Raw genomic sequence first — 24,940 nt, 5'->3', positions numbered from 1 at the left:
GAGTTTTGGTTGCAGAACAATTGATGAGGCAGGTAACGTAGTCAGGAGGAAAAGACAGAAATCGGTATTGGGAAGTCTTGAAGGAATAGCAGGCAAATTGAAGCTGGATCAAATGCTCTGGAGCAGAATAATCTCACACTGAGAGAGTGTTAGGGCCAAGCTTATATAGGAAGTGTAATCAAAGACAGAGACAGGGTCAGGACAAGGAGGCAGGTGATAGAAAACTGGAATCGGGAAACAAGGCTGAGGTATGCAGAACATGTTCAGCAAGCTGGATAGCTCACTGAGGAGAGTTACTGCCAGGACTACAGGAGGCTCATGGGTTCGAACTCTGACAGTAGGCCCCCTTCCAGGATGGCTTCCAGACGTCCCAGGTGTTGGTTTTCCTGGACATCTTTTGTGGAATTCGCTTGTGAGTTTCATGGAATGCACATTTGGTTCTGGTTCCCATGAGCTTTCCTCTGGCATGTATCCCTGCCACTGTACGAGGGATTATAATTTTCCTCAATGTCACCTGGAGTCAAGGATCTCCCCTACCACAAATTCACCTTGGCCTTGAACATTCACAGGAGGGGGAGGCAGTTGATGTCTTCTGATATAGGTGTTTTCGTGAAATGGCTTTAGCAAGGAGACTTGAAAAACAGGGTGAATCCTTAGCCTGCTCGGAAGTGTCAACCAAAGTCACTTGGTTGACCCTCGCAGAGACTGGGAAGGGCCCAATGAATTTTTGCCTAAGTTTCAGAGAGGGTACGTGGGCCTTCAGGTTTTTAGTGGACAACCACATCTTTTCTCCAACCCGCAAGGTAGGAGCTGATTAGCAGTTTTTAATAGGTATTTTGGACTTCCCACAAAGCTTCTTTTAATTCATTCTGGGTTACTGCTAATGCCATCAGTCTGTAACTGACAGTCAGGACAGGGGCGTTCATAGGAAAACTGGTAATGGAGCATCCCATAGTTGGCATAGAATGGGCTCTGGGCAGTAGAATTGTGTTGGGAGTTATTTTAAATGAACTCTGCTGTTGATAAATATTCCACCCAGTTATCCTGCAGATGGGAAATGAAGCAGCGGAAATACTGCTCCAGAGTCTGGTTTGTTCTTTCAGTTTGGCTATTAGATTGAGGATGAAAGGCAGAAGAGAGATTCATGGTAGTTCCCAGGGCTATATAGAAGTGTTTCCAGAACTTTGGTGTGAACTGTACCTGCCTGTCAGAGACCACATCATCAGGAGTGCTATGCAGAAAACGTTTCGGATCAACTCTGTGGTGTACTCCGTGGTGGAATTCCTTTGATAGGGATGAAGTGAGCCATCTTCATAAGTCGGTTTACGACAACAGGAATGGCGGTCACCTTTTTGAGAGAGGCAGCTCCACAACGAAGTCCATAGATATAAACCTCCACGGCCTGGATGAGACTGAAAGAAGTTGTACGAAACCCAAAAGGACGAGCTTGTGGCATCTTATTCTGAACACATACCTCGCAAGAGGTGACATACCTCTTCACATCCTTCCTGCAGTCAGAACACTAGAAGGAACAAAGCAGGAATTCCAAAGTCTTTGTGACCCCAAGGTGACCAGCCATCTTGGAATCGTGGACCTGTTTGAGGACTTCGAGTTGACCAGCGTCGGGACTGTATAGCTGGTGTTCTCATCACCAAAGTTCATTCTTGAAAGAGAGCTTCAAATCCTTAGAAGGAAGACTCAGTAAAGGGTTCCTTTCGTAGCCTTTGAGCATTGTTAGGAGGTCCTCAGAATGCAGGATATCCAAAAGAATTTGGGGGGGGGGGGATTGGACAGAATTGTGTGGTCTGTGTTTGACTTCTCTTTAGGCTCTGAAAATATCCTGGACAATGCATCTGCCTTGCTGTTTCTGGAACCAGGGCGGTAGGACATAATGAACTTAAATCTGGAGAAGAACAGGACCCATCATGCTTTTCTTGCAGATAACCTCCTGGCAGTATGGAGAAATTCTTAATTGTTATCGTCCGTCAGAACAGTCACTGGATGATGGGCTCCTTCCAAGAGGTGCCTCCATTCGATGAAAGCCACCTTGATGGTCAGATGTTCCTTGTTACGGACGTCTTAGTTTTTCTCTGCGGTTGATAAGGTGTAGGATAGAAATACACAAGGATGTAGTTTCATCTTATCTCCGACTCGTTGTGACAGGATGGCTCACACTGCAGAGTCGGAGCCGTCCGCTTCCACCACAAAAGGTAATTCTGGTCTTGGGTGGATCAGTACTGGTGTTGAAGTAAAGAGTCTTTAGTTTCTCCAAAGTGACTTGTGCCTCCAGGAACCAGGTGATAGGAAAGATGACTTTTGAGAAGTCCTTGATAAATCTTCTATAGAAGTTCACGAAACCGATCAGGTGCTGTACTTCCTTCACATTTCTTGGAGTGGGCCAATCCAGGATGATTTTCATCTTGCTGGGATCCATACTTAAGCCATCATAGGAGATAATGTATCCCAGGAATAGCATTTGGAGCTGTCCAAACTCACACTTCTCCAGCTTGATGTAGAGGCTATTCTTCTAAAGTTGATCCAAGACCACCCAAATATGCCTGCAATGTTCCTCCAAATTGTCAGAAAAGATGAGGATGTCATTGAGATACTTCCCTACGAATTGATTCAACAGGTCTTGAAATACGTCATTTATAAAGTGCTGGAAGGTAGCGGGAGCATTGCACAAACCGAATGGCAACACTAGAGATTAGAAGTGTCCATATCTGGTTCTGAAAACAGTCTTCCATTCATCTCCGGGACGGATCCGTACCAGATTATATGCTCCTCTGAGGTCCAATTTGGTAAAGACCTTGGCTGCCCAAATCCTCTCCAGCAGTTCTAGGAATAATCGGAGAGGACAGGGATTCTTAATAGCCATCTCGTTTAGTTCCCAGTAATTAATGCATGGTCAAAGAGTAGAAACTTTCTTTTCAATGAAGAAAATGGGCGCTCCCTCCAGGAAAAAAGAGGATCGAATGAATCCCTTCTTTAGAATTTCATCTAAATGTTTCCAAATGGTCTAACTTTGGTTCTGTGAGGTTGTAGATATTTCCAAATGGAATAGAAGATCCAGGGAGCAGCTCAATAGGATAGTGAACATCTGATAGTGAACTGGTAATTTCTCAAAGTTCTGTTTACCATCCTCGAGGTCTTGCTCTGGTTTAGGGGCGGATGGTGTTATCTGTCAGTTCTCTTTACAGTAATCTGTAGGGAAGGCAATGATCCTTGTTTCCCAGTTGATAGAGAGGTTATGGATAGAGAACCAGGGGATCTCTAGAATCACTGGAAATTCACAGGCCAAGATGAGCTAGAATCCGATTCTTTCTTGATGTTCGGATTTCATGCAGAGCTCCAGTTCGATTGTCTCCTGTGTCACAGGTCCCGAGGACAAGGGTGACCCATCTATAGTTTCCATATCAATCAGTATGGGTTTCAGCCTGGTGGCAATGTTTTTGTGAAGAGCAAGTTTTAAGTTCAGGAAGTTTCCTCCAGCTCCTGAATCCAACAATACTGGGCACTGCGTCTTCAGATTACCCATTAAATTCTTTATTGGGAGGATAAGAAGTAGTGGAGTGGGGGAAGGGTTTTCACACTGTCTTGAATTACTGATGTGAAGGTTTCACGATGGCTGGATTGGTTGTGGTCTTGACGTTAGCTAGGACGAGAGTCCTTTAGGACTTATTTGGACAGTTTAAGGCATAATATCCTAAGCTTCCACAGTGAAGGCACAGATTTGCAGCACGGCGCCTTTTTTTTTCAGTGGTGGAGAGGGGTTTATGGAATATGTCAACCTGCAATCGGTTCTGGAGCAGCTTCAGTCCTCAGCTGGGGACTCAAAGTAGTAAGGGGTGTTGGTGCCCAAACCGTGCAGTCTCTCTTCATAGCTCGGAAAGTCTTTGGTCAATTCGAATGCACAGCTGGATAAAATCTTCAAGGTTATCAGGGGTCTCCACTCTACCAAGTTCATCTTTTACCCAATCAGACAAACACCGACAGAATTGGCTCTGCTGTGTAGCTGTGTTCCACGTTATCATTCGCCCAGCAATGAAATTCCACCGTATACTCTGAAAATGGAACATCATCCTTGCTGTAGGTTATATAACCTCCTTTTAGCCATGGCAGATCATCAAAGATTTGACCTATAGCGGTCATGAAGGCATAGAGGCTATTGAGGAGATTACTATTGGTCTCTGTATGGTGAGGCCCATGTGAGCGCCTCATCAGAGAGGTTAATGGTGAGAAAACACCTTTTTTATGTCGCTGGTAAACAAGGTGGGCTGCATCTGGAAGTAAATCTGGCATTAAGGAAGCTTAGTACAGATGACGATCCACACCAAATTTTGCAGGCAGTGACATACGAACTTCTGCAACTGAGTAATGCATATCTAAAAGTTGCCTCTGTAAAGTCATTATTTCGTTTTGTTGATCTAGCACCAGTGTCTGTAATCCATCGAACTTCTCTTGGTAGGAGGCACAAAATTCCTGGAGCTCTGTAACTTGCTTCCACAGGGTGGTCACTACAAGCTCCATGTTTGGGCAAGATTATTATGAAACATCTTACTAGTGCTCGGGAGGAGCCATGGGTGTAGTAGCCATGCAGGACACTAAAGCGTAGTCAGATTGAAGTCAGGAGTCAATAATGGGGAATCTCGATTGCAGTATAATAGATGAGGCGGGTAACATAGTCAGAAGGAAAAGCCAGGAGTCGGTGTTGTGAAGTCTTGTGGGAATAGCAGGCAAACAGAAGCTGGATCAAATGCTCTGGAGCAGAATACTCTTGCACTGCCTAAGTGGCAGGCCAGGCTTATATAAGAGGTGCAATCAAAGACAGAGGCAGGGTCAGGACAAGGAGATAGAAAACTGTGATCAGGAAACCAGGTTGAGGTATGCAGGAGAACATGCTCAGCAAGCTGGATAGCTCACTGAGGAGAGCTACTGAATGAAGTACAGTCGGTCGTGGATTCGAGCTCTAACAGCCCATATAATACTATACAAGACCCCATGTAATACTATACAAGACCCCATGTAATACTATACAAGACCCCATATAACACTATACAAGACCCCATATAACACTATACAAGACCCCATGTAATACTATACAAGACCCCAAATAATACTATACAAGACCCCAAGTAATACTATACAAGACCCCATGTAATACTATACAAGACCCCAAATAATACTATGTTGTTGTTAGCCATTTAGTCGTTCCCAACCATCGGCAACCTTAAAGGTGAGCTCCCTCTATGTTTTTTGTGTGGTGCACTGCTTCTTTCAGTTGCCTGATATCTATGCCGGTATCAGCTGACAGTATTAAGCCATTGTCCCCTTTGAGAGCCAGGTCTTCTTTTGCCACTGATCTGTCCAAGATACTATGCAAGACTCATAGAACACTACAAAAGACCCCATTAAATACTATACAAGATGCTGGTGAAATGAATATGACTGCATGTTCTATTCTATGCGTAGCCATTTTGTGTCAGGTAGCCATCTTGTATGCCTCTTTTCATATTCATTTGTCCTCTTTGAGGATTAAGGCCACTTTACATGGGCGACAGCGATGATGCCAGTCTAAATGCTACATACCTATCTCCTGCAGCTCTGGCCTCGTTATTCACTAAAGGCTATCTGAGTAACTATTTAATGTCTATAAGGCTGGTTTCACACAGGGAAGATCGCGTGATTTTCTTGCAATTTGACAGTGACTGTGATTAGTTCACTGAGCCGTGCAGTGATTGGCTGAGCCATCGCGCTCGAGAACCAATCAGAGCCAGTGCTTCCTAGAGGCAGGGATTTTAAAATTCCAAACCAGGAAGCGCTGACTGAAAACTACAAGCAAGTCATCCAGAGCTTCAGAGGAGACGCGTGGAGGAGACGAAAGCAGCAGTTAGTTGACGTATTGGTTTTTTTTATGCAGATAGGCCTTATTTTGGGGTTTTTACAGTAGAATTTCCTACTGCAAGAGCTGCATCACACCGCACAAAAAAACGTGTTTTCGTGCGACGCAATGTAACAGAAAGGTTGCAAATCGCAGCTGTATAGACCATGCCATGATTTTGTATGCTCTCAATGAAGCAGCCTACAAAACATCGCTAATGTGAAAAAAAACATTGGAAAGCACGGGCTTCACATACAAGCGATACAACAATTTTACAAATGGCAAGAAAATCATGCAATTTTGTCATCCATGTGAAACTGGCCTTGCAGATATTACAGACCTGCAGGAGATAGATATGTAGCACTTAGACAGGTGGGCGGGCTGAGGTAACTCTTTTCGCTGTTCACATATATTCTGAAATATTCTCTCTAACAAATTATTGTTTACCATTACTGTACTTGTGTTCTCAGAATCTAATCATGTATGATTCTACTGCGGCGGCGTGTTTGGCATTTTAGATGTTAAATTTCTTATCTTTCCTATTCATAGAGTTTGTTTTGTCGACCAATGGTAATAAATGAATTATAATAAATTTTAATTATTGTAATCAAAGCATGTGCCTCTATAAAAACTGCTGCCTGTCAATCAATAAACAGATAAATTTGGATCAGGCTAAGAATGTGTGGCTTGACAAGTTATTGCCAGAGTTTGGCTTATTTATATACTGAATTTGGACCCCAAAGCAAATAGATTCATCTGCACTAACATTTGTTGCCCAACAGAGGCATTGACTACTCCGCTCTATAAAAGTACGCTCTATAAAATTGAGTCCGCTCTATAAAAGTACGATTTCTTACAAAGTGTCTGTTTTCCCCTGAGGCTGTGATTGACCATTTGTGCTGGAGTACAGCGGGTGCACCTGTCATGCTTTGTTCCATGCAGAGAACAGATCGATATGCTGTTGGGTAAGTTGGGAATCTGTATGTGAATGCTGTCCAGACCGTTGAGGTGAGTGCTATAAAGGTGCAGGATTTTACTGTCCTGAGATGAGATTGGGAGTGAATGCTACAGCAGCAAATTGAGTGAATTTGAAGGGAAAAAGTTTGCTATGTGATCCAACTTCTTTGGCTTACCACCATAGTGAAGCCGTGGTATACATTAGGGGCAATCGTTACGATTTAACACTGTAGATGGTAGCAACTGAATTTGGCAAATATAAATCTACGTAAAATATTGTATTTGCTCAAGGAAAGGGTTTCTTAAGACCCTCTTGTTGTTGAGATAGACAGAGAATATCTTATTTTGGTATCATTTTTAACCCCTTAATGACATGTCCTATTTTGGGCTTAAGGATGCAATGATTTTTGGCCGATTTTTATCTGCATTTTTCAAAAGCCATAACTTTCTATTTTTCCGTCGACGCGGCCGTATAAGGGCTTATTTTTTGCGTGGCGAAATGTAGTTTTTATTGGTGCCAATTTTGGATACATTTGACTATATTGGAAAACTTTTATTAATTTTCTTATGATAGCAGGAAGAGAAAACGCATCAATTCTGCCATAGATTTTTGGGGGATTTTCTTACAGCGTTAATCATACAACATAAATGACACTATACATTTGTCTGCGGGTCGGTACGATTACAATGATACCAAAAGGCTTATTTTGTTTTTTAGCTTTTTCCACATTTCTGCAATAAACCTCCTTTTGTTGGAATTTTTTCTAAATCACTGCATTCAAAGGCCTATACCTTTTTTATTTTCCATCGACGGAGCTCTGTGAGGGCTTATTTTTTTGCAAGATGAGCTGTAGTTTTTATTGGTACAGTTTGGGGTACATAGAGCTTTATCACTTTTAATGAGTTTTTTGGGAGGTAAAATGCTAAAAATTAGCATTTGGCCTCAGTTTTTTAGCTTTTTTTCACGCTTTTTGCCATGCAGGATAAAAAGCATGTTCATATTATTGTACGCATCGTTATAGACATGACGATACCAAATATGTGGGATTTTTTTATGCTAATATGAAAAAAAAAGCACCAAAAAGTTTTTTTTTTACATTTCTTTTTTGTACATTTTTATCTTTTTTTGTACACCATTTGTTTACCTGCAATGCCTTATCGCTTATTACAGCGATTATAGGCAATGGTATACAGGACGCCTGTAGGTGGTGTCCTGTTACCATGGCAACTAGCCAGGCTCTGTGCGAATACATAGCGAGAGCCCGATAACATCACAGAGTGCACTCCCTCTGTGAACCCTTCCCATGCTGTGATCTACATAGATGGTCGCAGGGAAGGGGTTAATAGCGAGGGTCACATCTCCCATGCACCCCCCGCTGTAGAGGCGGGAGGCCAGCTATCAGTGACAGCCGGCTCCTGCTGCCAGATAGTGCGAGATCTCTTCTGATCTCCCGCTATCCACATGACATAAGGGTACGTCCAGTTGCAGGAAGCACCCCGCTGCCATGACATACCTTTACGTCATATGGAGGGAAGGGGTTAAAGTGAAGTATTGGGATTGCTTTTCCTCTTCTCCCCCAAGTACGTGTCCTTCTGTATTGACCGTAGAATCTGAGGTTTAAGTAGGACAAGAGAAGTACTTAGCAATGTTGTTTGAGTAGATCCCGCAGGGAAATACGTTGTTTAGGCTACCTGATGGTATAGCATACAAGGGGCGTGCATGGGGAGCGGATTTACCCCTCACAGGGAGCTCGAAAGACTGTAGGAGGAAAGACAAAAATAAGGGAATCTTCCCTGGATACAGAACTGTGCCTCCAGGGTGCTTGTCTAATCCAAGGGGTGGGGAGCTGTAAGAGCCTGTGTGGGTGTAAAGCGATGACAAGCCCAACCTAGCCGTAAGAGAGAAACCCTAAGTAGGCTATAGGTGGTAGACTAAGTAATAGCACTGAACCGGGCCAAAAGACCGCCAAACAGATTGTAGGGGAGAGGGGACAAAACCGCAATCAGAGACTGCAGAAATGTATCTGTGAACATACAGGATGGCCAACGAGGGGAAGGTGGTGTCAGAGGAGGTGCCAAGATGGGACAGAGTCCTGACTATATGCTGACCATACTCCATATTGGACATGCGAGCATCATTTACGGACTAGCCAGTCTCCTTATGTCAGGCCCACATACTGACTGACAGGAGGGGTGAGGAGCACGAAACTGGGAGCTACTATGTGTAAAAAGCTAGAAAGCCATTGCCTCACAGGGAGGAGCGGTTCTCAAGGACATAGAAAAGGAGGGCTGGGGAGCAGGAAACTCGTATCGCTGTGAACACTAAGCCCCGCCTGCTTGGGCGGCATGTTAGGCCAATTACAAGCTGTGAACACTAAGCCCCGCCTGCTTGGGCGGCATGTTAGGCCAATTACAAGTGTGCAGTACTTTGTGTGTGCAGTGACGGAGCGGACATGCTTACTGTATATAGACGTTGTAATGTAATGCAGTATCAGCATAGGGGAGAGATTGCAGGAGACAGAAGGAAAAGCACCTTGTAGGGGAGATTTAGCGAAAATGAAATGGTGGCTCGCAGATCAGGAGAAAAGAAAGAAAATGAAGAAGGACGGGAATTAAATGGTTTTAGCAAGTGTGTGCAAACGGCAAGAAGAAAGTGGACTAGTAAAGATGATAAAAGACGTGTCTGATGTGGATGTGGGGATGGTAAATTTAAAAAACACAGCAAAAAGAATCGGACTTGTTGCCGAATTCAAAAGGGGTGGAGCTAGATGATGTAAGGGTGCGCAACGGGTCAGCCCTCTCCTCCGCAAAGAAGGGGGTGAGAATCAAAAAAGCTCAGACACTGAATGCTGAAAGCCAAATCTAGGGCGGTCAGGAAAAGCTGGGTGGATCAAGAAATGTTTGTGCAAATCTGATGAGGGCCTTGTAAGCAGACTCCGATTGGTAATGAAGGATAGCCCTACTCCGATGTGGAGACATTTGGGGATTATTCTGCCCTATTATAGCTTTTCCACTTATAACAAAGCCCTCACAGCTCAAATATTTCCCTAGTTCCAATCTCGGCCCCATTCTTTTGGTTACAGTTTGGTAAGGGGGGAGAATGTGTGCTGATCAGGCTGATCAATGACCCCTGCGGCTGGGACTCTACCCTCAGTGTGCCGTCATATGGTAGAGGGTCTCTCCTGGAAGCATGGCTTCTACATCCCGATCCCCGATAAGGTATTGGTTGGGGGATGCTGATATTATCTTCTGATAGATTCATGGGGAATCGGACATAAAAAAATGGGCTTAGATTATTTGGTTAATGACACGATCCAATTTTCAACACCCAAAACTCAAAAATTCAGAATATGGATTTTTAGTTAAAAAGCTTCCCCCGATAATAAGCGGCCCGCGGGCAGCCCAACTGCCGTGAGCCCCGCAGCCAGCTAGAACCTGTGGGTACCTGCAGAGTCAAGTAGCTTCACACAGCAGATTTAGGGACAACTGTAGTAGGGGCAGTGAACCTGTCCTAAGGCAGATCTCAGCTCCAGAATGGTCCCCCTTACGCACGCTCTGCACAGGTTCAGGGCATGGCAGCCCGATTTTAGGGGAATTAGTCAAGCTATGTTGAGATATGACGTTTTATCACATACAGTCTAAAATCTGCTCCCATCACTTCAATTTAGCAGAAATTCCTCCGTGACCTTGGGGTTATCAGACTCACTTCTGTTTCCTCTTATCTATGCCTGTGCCTATTTTAAGTGTCAGTTTCACTGTAGCTCTGGCATTCTATTCATGAATTCAGAAGTTCAGCATAAGCAGTGTTGGAGATTTGTCTAGGACATATAAGGGAGCTTTGTCAGTATAATATAGTTGTTCGCAGTATTCGTACAAACTTCAGAGCTAGCTAGTTACCCAATCGATGGCAGTAATATAATGTTACTCAAGGATAGGGACACAATTAGGAACGGATGAGCCATATAGCATAATTTGGGTTTTTTTTTCATTTCTGTTCATAAGAATTTGTGTTGCAGTCCCAAGCTGGGCCATTGCAGTCTGGCTGAATACTAGAGTGAAACGGCCCAGTGAATGGCTGCTGCTGGCCTATCCTGAGGGGGAGCCATTAGTGGCCCATAACTGGACAACCCCATTGGTACTGCCACTTCTTCTGGACCAACAGGACTACTGGTCATACACGAGATCCTTGTGCAACTCTGTGTGTGGTAGTGCCTGGAAATGGGGAGAACGTGGCAGCAGGGAGCAGTAAGAGATATTCACTCACAGGTGTTGGATCGCTACTGTTGGAAAGGGCCAACTTTGGGCCTCTTATCCAAGAGGTCGGGTACTCAGATCTCATAAATGCTATGGGCAACCATGAAGACAGGAATCGAAAAGCTTTCAGTCCCACCCATCTTTTTTGTGGGGCTGTTCTTCCTTGCACACCTTAATGCAACCAGAGTCCGGCACGAGAGGCAGCCATTGAAAACCCAATTCTTACCTTACTACAAGTCGGGACTATAACATTAGCTACGTTGGATCCCGCAATACTACTTTCACATGGATTCAAAGGGGGGGGGGGAAATGGGAACAGTAACCATTGAGCCGCCTGAAGATACTCTGTATTATAAATCCCTAGATCCCACAGAATTAAATTGCATCTGAGCATGTTAAAGATAAACCAACTGCTAAGGTTTTGTAGAATGTTCCAGAATATCATGATGGACAAGCAGAACAGGTTGGGCATTTATGACCAATATTGGTAATCGGGAAGAACCCCCGCCCCCCCCTTTCCTGGGACATATACGATGAGGATAAGGTTGGCACTCGCTGCAATGTGTGCACTGGCTTGAAGGGAAGCACTGACCTGAGGTACACTTCTGGAATCTAATTCCATTCCACACCTTTGTGGCGCAGTGGAAAGTTTAGTTGCTTTTTGTTGAACCATTGGGTAAACCAATCTAGAACGCAGAAGTAGTGTTTTGTTGTCTTTGTACAAGTCTACATAGATCTTTATGGAGAGCCCCGTGAGGAACAGTGTGTTTAGGGTTGCGAGTTCAATCCCTGCATGGTTCAGGTTGACTCAGCCTTCCATCAATAAACTGAGTACCCAGGTTTGTGGGAGGGTAAAAGATGACTGGGGAAGGGAATGGTAAAACATCCCACAAAAACAGTCTGCTTGCACCAGGGGAAGCTGCCCAACTTAGATCTCCACCTAGCTCACACCAAGGATGTAACTTCTCTAACTCCGGAGAGTAGATGCAGTGACTGACTCTCCTTTACTAAGGTATGTAAGCTGTTAACTTGGTTACATACAAATTGGGTGTGGATATTTCACTGCTGCTTAAATAGCAGGAACAGATCTCTGAGGGAGACTATGACTAGTAGAAGGAGGAAGTGTGCACTGTCCAGGGGAGCTGCAGATGATTGGCTGTGGACAATAGTAAGCCTCAGGTAACGTTTATGGACTCGGCCTACTAGATGATGGGATTTCCCAATCATACTACAGATGAGGGATTAGTTAATGCAAGCAACCAATTGTCTAGATTATAAAATGTTTCCAGTATTAGGGCTAGCTAAAGAAACTAGTGCCATTCTAGATGAGTTTGTGGTTAACTGCCCAATATACAATAGTGTTAGATGACCTTCCAGCTGCCCGAGAGGGGCATATGGTAGTGGGTTTTGTATCTGGTTACACTCAGGTATTCTCATGCATCGAACACCTGACTACAACGTAGAGCTGCAGGGAAGCCTGTGATAGACCGTCCACAGCTCTGGGGGTACCACTAGTGGGGGTCTGGGGACTGGCTATAACTGGTGGCAGGGTAATAAATGGTGGATCACGTCATTTAGCTGCAGCACTTAATGCTACCTTATAGATCTTTGACCTATTACTGGTGGATGTACAAGGTGCTTAGGATGCTGTTCTACAGAACAGAGCTAGAACGGATGTTATTCCATCAGAGATCTAAGAAGTCTTACGGTAATTATTTCACCCTGATAGTTTGATTGAATTCACGGCTCCTGGTTCAGTGTATTTTGGGGTTTCTTCTTATTTTTCTGCATACTTTGTAGTATAGTGGTAAGTTGTATACTCCGTAGCTGTTGTATTCAGTGGAGACCTGATCTAGTAGTTATACTATAATAGGTTCATGGGTCCGTTAATACACAGATTTGTAATTTAGGTTTTCTTAAAAAGGAAAAATAAAAAAGTTATGTTTAGGTGAAATCCAACTCAGAAACGACTAAATGGTTGTGTCATGTTTAGTCATCTATCCCACAGTATGCGGCACATATGAATCCTCTGCTCTCAGACCCAGGGTTAAAATAAAGGCCTTAGGAACAATCTGGGACCACCCTACGTAGGTGTACTCAGAGGAGCATGGATGGCTCCTAGGAACCTAACCTACCCAGTTAGGTATGGCAACACATTCCCTAGTGGTCAGCTCAACTTTTTGGGATTAGGGAGGAAGTCATGCTGTTGACGGTATGGGGGAGGGGCTATGTAGCATGATGAAGCAGCCGCAAAAGGGGGGACTGTTAGTATAATGAATAAGACTCCGTGTTTTATCTTATGCCATTTTCTGGCAGGTAGTAGTTTTGTATGCCTCTTTCATTATATTCATGTCCTCTTTCTTGAAGATTTATAGATATTAAATAGTTACTCAAAAAGCCTTGAATGAATAACCGAGGCCGGAGCTGCAACAGACAGCTATGTAGCATTTAGACTGACCAGCGGGTCAAGTTAACATACTTCTTGCTGTTCACATATTTTCCAAAATATTCTCTCCAAACAACTTATTGTTTACCATTACTGTACTTTTGTGTTCTGAGAAACTAATCATGCATGATTCGACTGCGACTGTGCCTGCGCTATGTTTGTTTGGCATTTTAGATGTTAAATTCCTTATTTTGCATATTCATATTGCGTTTATGTTTCATTGACCAATGGTAATAAATGAATTATAATAAAGTTGAATTATTGTAATCAAAGCATGTGCCTCTATAAAAACTGCTGCCTGTCAATCAATAAACAGATAACTTTTGATCACGCTAAGAGTGTGAGATTTGGCAAGTTATTTCCCGAGCTTGGCAAATTCTCGAACTGAATTTGGACCCCAGAAGCATGTTGTATAGCAAATAGATTTATTTGCACTAACAAAGACACCATATAACATTATACAAGGGCCCATATAACACTATACAAGACCCCATATAATACTATACAAGACAAATACTACTACTAGTCATTAGAATCTAGCTAAAACACTACATGACCCCAATGAGATCCCCCTTGTAAAACAAAGCTACAACAGGAAATAAATACTATGGATTTTTCTTTCTCTTCAATACCCACTGGCTCCATTTAAAGCTATAGTACCAATGTTTCTGGTGGTGCAATGTGTCACTTACTAATATAATATAGTGAAAGGGATTGGAGTTGGTCAAAATATTTCCATGCAAATAGCAAGCTATTGCCATTATTTGTAATTTTGCTGAACAGTGTAAACGCCTATGAATAAGAAAATGTCTCATCTTTCAGATCTTTTCCACGACGTAAGAAGAAATTGCAACAGGCTTCAGGCCTGTGGGCTGCGTTGACTTCACAAACTTGATGTGCTCTGTGAGAGGTTAGCTCGCTCTTCTCTTATATGAGATGCTTGATGTTCATCAACTTCAGCTGCTCGGTGAGGAGACATGTTGGCTCGTTGCTTTCGCCTGTGAGCTGCATGTGACTTACGAAATTCAGCAGCTCGCTGAGTAGATATGTTGGCTCGTTGCTTTTGCCTACGAGCTGCTTCTGATTTACGAACTTCAGCAGATCGCTGAGGAGACATGTTAGCTCGTTTCTCCCGCATATAAGCTGCTTGTGATTTACGAGCTTCAGCAGATCGCTGAGGAGACATGTTGGCTCGTTTCTTTCGCATATAAGCTGCATGTGATTTACGAGCTTCAGCTACTCGCTGAGGAGACATGTTGGCTCGTTTCTTTCGCATATAAGCTGCATGTGATTCACGAACTTCAGCTGCTCGATTAGGAGACATGTTCGCGCGTCTTTTTCGCATGTTAGCTGCATGTAATTTACGAACTTCAGCTGCTCGCTGAGGAGACATGTTCGCTTGCTGCTTTCGCATATTAGCTGCATGTAATTTACAAAGTTCAGCTGCCCGCTGAGGAGACATGTTCGCTTGATGCTTTCGCATATTAGCTGCATGTAATTTACAAAGTTCAGCAGCTCGCGGTGGTGAAATCGTAGCTTGTTGCTGTATCATGCAAGCTGCATTAGCTTCACGGCGGTGTTGAACCCTCTGTGGTGACAGGTTTGCACAAGACTGGCTATTTATTTCAACAATGGACAACGGTTCGACTGGTGTTGGTGGCATTAGCACTTGAGATGACATGACACCACGTTCAGGAGACTGTGAAGAGAGTGGTGAAGGACTATGCTTCAATGTTGTTGGTCAATATGCAGCGGCAGCTATGTATGTGTACAATTGTGAGGTGTCATGTATTGGAGTCCCCACACAGGTTTCCAACTGTCGCACAACCAGATACAAACTGCCAGACTGAATACTGCTGTATCCATAGCAACTGTGGCATCGGGGGTTTGTGGGGAATGTAGTCCATCTGTAATCCCTCATTTAGTGCACAGGGATGAAGGATCTATTTTGACGTCACAGTCATGTCATCAGGGGCGGAGCTCAGAGCCCCAATGACTGATCACATGACAGTATCATCACCACAAGTCCTGTAAGCACACAGCTGCTGTTCAACTCTGCTGGTTTAGAACCTGTGATGACATCACAGTCATTGCGCCTCTAGGGTTTTTGATACATAATAGAAAGCTCTGCTACATGCATGTCACACACACAGTTCTGCTACATGCACAACACACACAGCACTGCTACACTCATGTCACACACATGACTAATCACATGATGGCGACTTCATCACAGGTTCTGTAAGCAAATGGTTGCTGTCAGGTTCTGCATTTTTAGGACCTGATGACATCACAGTCATGCAATCAGGAGTGGACCTCAGAGCCCCAGTGAAAGATCACATGACTGTGACATCACATGTAACTCACACATTCACTCATCACTCAAACAGGTGTCATTAGCATTTTGATTCGAGACCCCGTATAACCCTATATAATTATAGGGTTATAAAGAACCCTATAAAGAACCAATTACACCCTTCCAGGCAAAAATAGAAGGACACCTGTCCCTTACGCATCAGGGGAAGCGGGGCACCCCTACCTAAAAGCAGGGTAGGTGCCCTAATAAGGACGGCTCCACATCTATACAGAGAACATGACTTTTCACACACCATGTGTCTCGCCACCTGTACAGACCCATTGAACACATCATTGTTCACAGCAACATACCAGATAAAGCATACCACACAGAACAGGACTGCACATACAACACGTTTGGTCATTTGCACAAACATACAAAACATGTCACTGTTCACACCAACACACAAAGTAATGCCTACCACACAGAACAGGAACCCCACTCAGAACTCACATGCATACATATAGTAAACCATAGCTAGTCCAGATGTACTCACACTAAGAGAAAAGAGAGGCAGCCACCGTGCTGACATAAAGGGAACCGTGTCAGTAATCAACCATTTGACCATCAAGACGTCTGGAGGCGGCATCTGTAAAAGGGGAAGGGAGAGGGGGTGCACATAAGATGCACTACAGGTGTCCAGACCGTCTTCAGGGAAGGTGAGAGAAACACTTCAGACTAAGGCCAGTTTCACAAGGATGACAGAATTGCATGATTTTCTCGCCATTGCGACAGTGCTACAAATCGCATGTATGTGAAGCCCCTGCTTTCCTATGGGCTCCTTCACATTAGCGATGTTTTGCTGCCTGTGACATTGCAAGGAAACAAAAAAAGAAATCACGGGTTGCCAAGGACTGCGATTAGCGAGGTTTTGTAGCCCATGTTTCCCTATGGAGCCTTCTTTTTTGTTGCATCGCATAAAAATGCGGTTTTCGTGTGCTGTGATGCAACTTTTACAGTAGAAAAATCCTACAGTAAAAGCCCTAAAATAAGCCCTAGTTGTATAACAAAACAAAGAAATCCCCAAATGCATCACCTAACAGCCACAGTTTACTCTGCCACCTCTTTTCTTTAGCTCCCCGGCACTTGCTTCTATATTTCTTTCATCCCTTCCTGGTTAAGGATTTGAAAATCCCCGCCTCCAGAAAGCGCTGACTGTGATTGGTTCTCGAGCGCCACAGCTCAGCTAATCAGAGCCAGGGATTTTCAAATGAGAGAAATGAGATGAAAGAAATCTTCAAGCAAGTGCAGGGAAGCTGGAGAGAAGACGCAGCAGAGTGAACAGAAGCTGTTAGGTGATGCATTTAGGGTTTTTTGTAGCTAGGGCTTATTTTTGGAGTAGGGCTTATATTTCAAGCCCCACCGTAAATCCCAGCAAAAGAGCTCTCCAAAATCGTGATATTGCCGCAAAAAAATGCAGCAATATCGAACAGACGACCAATGCGATTACCGCTGCTATTTTCTCACAGCAATATCGCTTCGCCCATGTGAAAGAGGCCTAACAAGCACAACACCCTGAGAATAAGACCGAATGAGTGCAAACACCAGCATCCTCCAATCAGAGGAGCTGGTATATATAGGCAGCACACCCAGCCAGCCGAAATATCCCATACCTGAGAAGCTGTGCTGCTGGAAACCCGTAGGCCAACAGGTCCCAGAAGCACAACCTAATATATACTAGACCCCAATAAAACACTCCACAAGACCCCATATAATACTGCCACCAGTCAGTCCAGCAGTCCATTGGTGGTTTTGGGGGGACAAGATTAATTAAAACAAAGAAAAAACACAAAACTCTCCCCCCGCCCACCTCCGCTGCCACCCCAGTCTTCTACTTACATTGGCTGCAGTCGTCACATGGGTTGTCTACTCACATGACCGCTGCAGCCAATAGGAGGCCGGACCGGGATGTCATCAGCGACGTCCTGTAAACTTTGGGGCTTTTCTTCATAAAAGGTTTACGGGACGTAACCAGGTCTTCTGTTGTCAGATGCCCCAGAGTGGTGGACCGCTGCCACCGCCAGTATTGTACTCCTATATAGTCTAAAACTATATAATAGAAATAACAGGGAAGACCACTTTAGATGGCGCCGGTGAGCTGATCAACAGCAGTGTACTCAATGGTGGTCATGCTGCACTGACGTGCGGAGGCACATGATGTTCTGCTCTGGGGATGGCTGGCATTTCAGCTTCAACTCACCCAGACCAACCATCCCCCAGTCCAAGTCCCACAGCAGGCAGCTGACAATATTCTGCTAGCTTTAGCAATAGCTAATTGGCATTGTGCAATCAGTCTATGTTTCACACTGCAGAGATTTAGATTCCACAATGAATCTCAAGTGTTTGTCCAAGCGGATGGGAAGTGCAACACCCATTAACCCTGGAATACTACCCAAACTGCTGCCACCAGAGCACGATTCATTACAACAAAACTGCATTGGGCTCTTATAAAGTTACCATCTTCTGTCTGTCCGGGAAGGTGTAATATGGCAGGGTTAAACAAGAAATCATTTGTAACACCAACCAACAAGATGGACTAGAGCGTCTACTGCAGGCGGCCGGAGGAGTCTAGTAGAAAGCTGCATCTCATCAACCTATAGAGGATTTGTAGAATCTCAGCGTCACCTACCTGCTGGTTCTCCGGGACATCTTCCTCTGGACGGTCCTGGGAATACAGACGGCTGGGACATCTCTCTGCTGGGGATCTCCTACTGGATCCATCTATAGGAAGCACATGGTGATGGGATAGATATCAGCATGTGATGATGGGAGCATCTAGGTGACCCCCCAATGACAGTCTCCCCTCCTTACCCTGCTGATCAGCCCTTATATCCGGCTCTTCTGCTTCCTCTTTAACGTCAACCTTAATATCCATCAGATTATCTCCCTAAACAGAGAAGAACATGTAACATGCTCTTTGGTTCCATCACTTTATGGTCAGATCCTGGTGAGACTTCAGCATCATCTACCTGCTGGTTCTCCGGGACATCTTCCTCTGAACTGACCTGGGAATACAGGGGACGGGGACATCTCTCTGGTGGGTTTCTCTCCATGAGTACATCTGTAGGAAACACAAAGTGATGGAATAGATAAAAGCATGTGATGGAGCATCTAGATGACCCCAATGACAGTCTCCCCTCCTTACCCTGCTGATCAGCCCTTATATCCGGCTCTTCTGCTTCCTCTTTAACGTCAACCTTAATATCCATCAGATGATCTCCCTAAACAGAGAAGGATATGTAACATGCTCTCTGGTTCCATCACTTTATGGTCAGATCCTGGTAATAATTTATTGTCATCTACCTGCTGGTTCTCCGGGACATCTTCCTCTGGACGGTCCTGGGAATACGGGGGACATCTCTCTGGTGGGTTTCTCTCCATGAGTCCATCTATAAGAAGCACACGGTGATGGAATAGATATCAGCATGTGATGAGCAGATGATGGGAGCATCTAGGTGACCCCAATGAGTCTCCCCTCCTTACCCTGCTGATCAGCCCTTATATCCGGCTCTTCTGCTTCCTCTTTAACCTCAACCTTAATATCCATCAGATGATCTCCCTAAACGGAGAGGAAAATGTAACGTGCTCTCTGGTTCCATCACTTTATGGTCAGATCCTGGTGAGAATTCATTGTCATCTACCTGCTGGTTCTCCGGGACATCTTCCTCTGGACGGTCCTGGGAATACAGACGGCTGGGACATCTCTCTGGTGGGGATCTCCTACTGGATCCATCTATAGGTAATAACCAGAGACTGAATATATTGTATATGTGATGATGGGGGAGTCTAGGTGACCCTCATCCCTGCTCTCCTCTATAATCAGGAAGGTCTCCTCTTACCCCGAGATGTACGAGGCCGGTGGTCCTCAATCATGATGTCATTGTACAGATCCTGGTGTCCCTCTAAATACTCCCACTCCTCCATGGAGAAATAGACAGCCACATCCTGACACCTTATAGGAACCTGACAACACAATATCCAGTCATCAGCCAGAGCCCCCCGGTATAATGTCCCCCCACATTCCCCGCAGTCACCTCTCCTGTCAGCAGCTCCGTCATCTTGTTGGTGAGGTCTAGGACCTTCAGGATCAGGGAGTGAGGGGGAGGAGCTGTGATGGGGCTCCACCCTCCTGACTCCTGGAGATGGATGATGGGAGTCACAGCCGCTGTCTTCACTACTGTGTACTCCTGTGGATGATGAGACACGGATCACTACATGGAGGCCAAGAATCCTTCCCCTTCCAGTCATTACCTGTTTTACTAGCAGAGAGGAGTGATGTCATGTGGAGCTCTCACCTCTCCGGTTATCAGGTGGATCATGTCTAGGGTGAGGTCTAATATCTCCACAGCCATGCTCCTTCTGTCCTTGTCCATCCCTGGTGGGTCATCTAGTAAGACCATCCTTCCTCAAAGGAGACCTCGGCTGTGAGAAAACAAGGAGGACTGGATGTAAAATCACATTTCGAAGGACATCTTCCCTGAAGTCTAGTCACTAACTGGGGATTATAGAGGACTACTGATAGCATGTTAAGGAGATGATATATATTGACCTTTCTTCCTCAAAGGAGACCTCAGCTGTGAGTCCTGCACCCAACAATCCCTAAAAGAAGGAAGAATAGGAAGAATTTAAAAAAAGAGACCAGGATGAATGAACACAGAAGTTGCACACATGAAAGAAAAATATGTTTATCAAATGGAAAGAGGGGGAATATCTAAAGAAAAATATAATGGGGTCTGCAGAAACTGTAGGGCAAGTGTCAGAAAAGATAAAGGGAATAATGAATTGAGACTTGTAAGAGAGGCCAAGAGCAATAACAAAAGGATTTGGGGGTCAAAAGCAAAAGAAAAGTCAAAGATGCTATTGGATGCTTACAAGATGAAAATGGTGAATTGGTTAAAGGGGTTGTCCCGCGCCGAAACGGGTTTTTTTTTTTTTCAACCCCCTCCCCCCCGTTCGGCGCGAGACAACCCCGATGCAGGGACCTAAAGGAAGCTTACCGGAGCGCTTACCTTAATCCCCGCGCTCCGGTGACTTCAATACTTACCGGTGAAGATGGCCGCCGGTATCCTCTTGCTCCGTGGACCGCAGCTCTTCTGTGCGGTCCATTGCCGATTCCAGCCTCCTGATTGGCTGGAATCGGCACGTGACGGGGCGGAGCTACACGGAGCCCCATAGAAGACTGCAGAAGACCCGGACTGCGCAAGCGCGGCTAATTTGGCCATCGGAGGGCGAAAATTAGTCGGCTCCATGGAAACGAGGACGCTAACAACGGAGCAGGTAAGTAAAAAACTTTTTATAACTTCTGTATGGCTCATAATTAATGCACAATGTATATTACAAAGTGCATTATTATGGCCATACAGAAGTCTATAGACCCACTTGCTGCCGCGGGACAACCCCTTTAAGAAGGATGAGACGGACGAACATTTAAATTCCTATTTTGTATCTGTTTTTTCTCAGAGAGTAGATGGAACATCAGCTGATCTTCCCTGTGCTATTGGGGGAATACAAGAATGCAGGCTATCTGTAAGCAGAGAGATGGTGAGGGAACACTTAGCTAACTTACATGAATCCAAGTCTCAAGGTCCAGATGAATTACATCCTAGGATACTAAAGGAAACAGCAGAGGTAATTGCTGAACCACTCGCCATAATCTGTGACAATTCCTGGAGAACAGGAGAAGTCTCAGGGGATTGGAAAAGGGCAAAATGTCCCCATCTTCAAAAGAAAAAAAGGGAAGAGGGTAGATTTAGGAAACTACAGGCCTGTGAGCCTGACTTCTATACCGGGAAAGATCTTTGAACAAATTATTAAACAGCATGTATGCAAATACTTGGATGAGACTGGAGTAATTAACCAGAGCCAGCATGGGTTTGTAACAAACAAGTCATACCGGACTGATCTAATTTCCTTCTATGACTGAATCACCAACTGGGTTGATCAGGGAAATGCGGTGGATATAGTATATCCTGACTTCAGTAAAGCATTTGACAAAGTATCTCATACCATATGGGATTGACACGGCAACTGTTAGGTGGATTCGCAACTGGCTGAGTGATCGTACTCAAAGAGCGGTCATAAATGGCTGCACATCCGAGTGGAAGAATGTATCAAGTGGGGACCACAAGGCTCTGTCCTGGGCCCAGTGTTGGTCAACATTGTTATAAATGATCTGTAGGAGGGAATTGATGGGAAACTGATCAAATGTGCCGACGACACAAAGCTAGGAGGGATAGCAACACTAGGGAAGAGAGAGTATTCAGAAAGATCTAGACAAGCTTGTACAGTGGGCGGCGACTAACAGAAATGCAAAGTCCTACATCTGGGCAAGAAAAATGAAGAAAGCACATACAGAATGGGAGGAATTGGGCTGAGCAGCAGCACATGTGAAAAAGACTTGGGTATACTAATAGATCACAGACTGAACATGAGTCAACAGTGTGATGCAGGTCAGAGAAGAGTTAGCAAGATGGTGAGCGGTCTGCAAATCATGTCCTATGAGGAACGGGTAAAGGATCTGGGAATGTTTAGCAGAAGAGAAGGCTGAGAGGAGACTTAATAGCTGTCTACAAATATCTGAGGGGCTGTCACAGTGCAGAGGGATCAGCCCTATTCTCATCTGTACAAGGAAAGACTAGAAGCAATGGGATGAAACTGAAAGGGAGGAGACACAGATTAGATATTAGACAGTGAGGGGATCAATGAGTGGAACAGGTTGCCACAGGGGGTGCGGAGTTCTCCTTCAATGGAAGTCTTCAGAGGCCGGACAGACATCTGTCTGGGATGATTTAGTGAATCCTGCACTGAGCAGGGGGTCGGACACGATAACCCCGGAGGACCAGATGACGCTGGAGGTCCCTTCCAACTCTACCATTCTATGATTCTATGCACCTCCGGCACTTTGAAGACAACGAGGAGGACTGACTGTAAAATGACATTTGGAAGGACATCTTCCATGAAGTCTAGTCAGTAACTGGGGACTATAAATGACTACTGATAGCGTGTAACGGAGAGGATATATGTATATATGGGCCAATAGACAACGCTGGCTTTATCCCTGACGTCTAGTCAGTAACTGGGGACTATAAATGACTACTGATAGCGTGTAACGGAGAGGATATATGTATATATGGGCCAATAGACAACGCTGGCTTTATCCCTGACGTCTAGTCACTAACTGGGGATTCTAGAGGACTACTGATAGCGTGTAACGGAGAGGATATATGTATATATGGGCCAATAGACAACGCTGGCTTTATCCCTGACGTCTAGTCAGTAACTGGGGATTATAGAGGACTACTGATAGCGTGTAACGGAGAGGATATATGTGAGAGGAAATAACATTTGCTCTATTTTCTTATGAGTGTTTTATACAGTTACAACGGTATACATATATTTTTCATTTATATACAGAAACCCACTGACAACCCCGGTCACACAGACTCCCCCAACTGACAACCCCGGTCACACAGACTCCCCCAACTGACAACCCCGGTCACACAGACTCCCCCAACTGACAACCCCGGTCACACAGACTCCCCCAACTGACAACCCCGGTCACACAGACTCCCCCAACTGACAACCCCGGTCACACAGACTCCCCCAACTGACAACCCCGGTCACACAGACTCCCCCAACTGACAACCCCGGTCACACAGACTCCCCCAACTGACAACCCCGATCACACAGACTCCCCCAACTGACAACACCGATCACACAGACTCCCCCAACTGACAACACCGATCACACAGACACCCCCAACTGACAACCCCGATCACACAGACTCCCCCAACTGACAACACCGATCACACAGACACCCCCAACTGACAACACCGATCACACAGACACCCCCAACTGACAACTTAGATCACACAGACTCCCCCAACTGACAACACCGATCACACAGACTCCCCCAACTGACAACACCGATCACACAGACTCCCCCAACTGACAACACCGATCACACAGACACCCCCAACTGACAACACCGATCACACAGACACCCCCAACTGACAACACCGATCACACAGACACCCCCAACTGACAACCCCGATCACACAGACACCCCCAACTGACAACACCGATCACACAGACACCCCCAACTGACAACACCGATCACACAGACCCCCATCCTGACCGACATCAGTCACACATGATAGCGGAGATTTGGATATGAAAGAGTTAATACAAGTAAGATGGTGAGTGGTGTATGTTAGGGCAGCAGATGAGACAGCAGTTGTAGGGTTAAAGAGTTATTGCTCCAGTGTGATACTGGGGTGAAATATAACCAATAAGGAAGGAATGCCTGTGTGGATTGTATAAGAGAGTAAAGGGCCTTTTACACACAGAGATAATCTTTCAAACGACTGAAAGATTTAGCAAAGTATTTGCATTAAGTGTTAATAGCTTTAATGGCCATTAATTCCATCTTCATCTGAATGTTAAAAGACCTCAAGGAGTTGTTTACAGAGCCCAGCATGTTTAAACACACAGCCTTCGGCCCATTCCATCGCCCGCCCGCCCACAGACCTCCCGACCCCGGCGGTCCCACAGACCTCCCGACCGACCGACCCCAGCGGTCCCACAGACCTCCCGACCGACCGACCCCGGCGGTCCCACAGACCTCCCTCCGACCGACCTCGGCGGTCCCACAGACCTCCCCCCGACCGACCAACCCCAGCGGTCCCACAGACCTCCCCCCCCCGACCGACCGACCCCAGCGGTCCCACAGACCTCCCCCCGACCCCAGCGGTCCCACAGACCTCCCCCCGACCCCGGCGGTCCCACAGACCTCCCCCCCGACCCCGGCGGTCCCACAGACCTCCCCCCCGACCCCGGCGGTCCCACAGACCTCCCCCCCGACCGACCGACCCCGGCGGTCCCACAGACCTCCCTCCGACCGACCCCAGCGGTCACACAGACCTCCCCCCGACCGACCGACCCCAGCGGTCCCACAGACCTCCCCCCGACCCCAGCGGTCCCACAGACCTCCCCCCCGACCAACCCCAGCGGTCCCACAGACCTCCCCCCCGACCAACCCCAGCGG

At 45.6% G+C, this 24,940-nt stretch overlaps 3 protein-coding genes across 6 annotated transcripts in view; 1 reads left to right on the top strand and 2 right to left on the bottom strand.

Moving 5' to 3' along the window:
• The window catches only part of LOC136572294 (zinc finger protein 665-like), a 343,948-nt gene that overhangs the window by 141,950 nt on the left and 177,058 nt on the right, over positions 1-24,940 (top strand). The window lies entirely within an intron of this gene.
• Positions 1-24,940, bottom strand: part of LOC136572293 (zinc finger protein 420-like) — a 282,528-nt gene that overhangs the window by 212,349 nt on the left and 45,239 nt on the right. Inside the window, exons 7-16 of one of the 3 annotated variants that reach the window (XM_066572747.1) lie at positions 19,929-20,081; positions 19,734-19,857; positions 19,536-19,627; positions 19,378-19,453; positions 19,198-19,283; positions 19,040-19,115; positions 18,864-18,955; positions 18,706-18,781; positions 18,524-18,615; positions 16,391-16,483 (exon numbers count right to left, since the gene is read on the bottom strand). In XM_066572747.1, coding sequence (XP_066428844.1) covers positions 16,391-16,483; positions 18,524-18,615; positions 18,706-18,781; positions 18,864-18,955; positions 19,040-19,115; positions 19,198-19,283; positions 19,378-19,453; positions 19,536-19,627; positions 19,734-19,857; positions 19,929-20,081 — 960 coding nt within the window. The remainder of the gene's footprint in view (positions 1-16,390; positions 16,484-18,523; positions 18,616-18,705; positions 18,782-18,863; positions 18,956-19,039; positions 19,116-19,197; positions 19,284-19,377; positions 19,454-19,535; positions 19,628-19,733; positions 19,858-19,928; positions 20,082-24,940) is intronic. The other 2 variants (XM_066572748.1, XM_066572745.1) reach the window with 2 other exon arrangements.
• The window catches only part of LOC136572292 (zinc finger protein 850-like), a 722,303-nt gene that overhangs the window by 692,958 nt on the left and 4,405 nt on the right, over positions 1-24,940 (bottom strand). For both annotated transcript variants that reach the window (XM_066572738.1, XM_066572742.1), the window contains exon 2: positions 20,444-20,493. The gene's annotated coding sequence lies outside the window, so the exon portion shown is untranslated. The remainder of the gene's footprint in view (positions 1-20,443; positions 20,494-24,940) is intronic.

This window comes from Eleutherodactylus coqui, chromosome 7 (genome assembly GCF_035609145.1).
Source record: "Eleutherodactylus coqui strain aEleCoq1 chromosome 7, aEleCoq1.hap1, whole genome shotgun sequence".
Lineage (NCBI taxonomy): Eukaryota > Metazoa > Chordata > Amphibia > Anura > Eleutherodactylidae > Eleutherodactylus > Eleutherodactylus coqui.
Note: the sequence above shows the minus strand (reverse complement) of the source record. Positions and strands in the feature narration are given on the sequence as shown.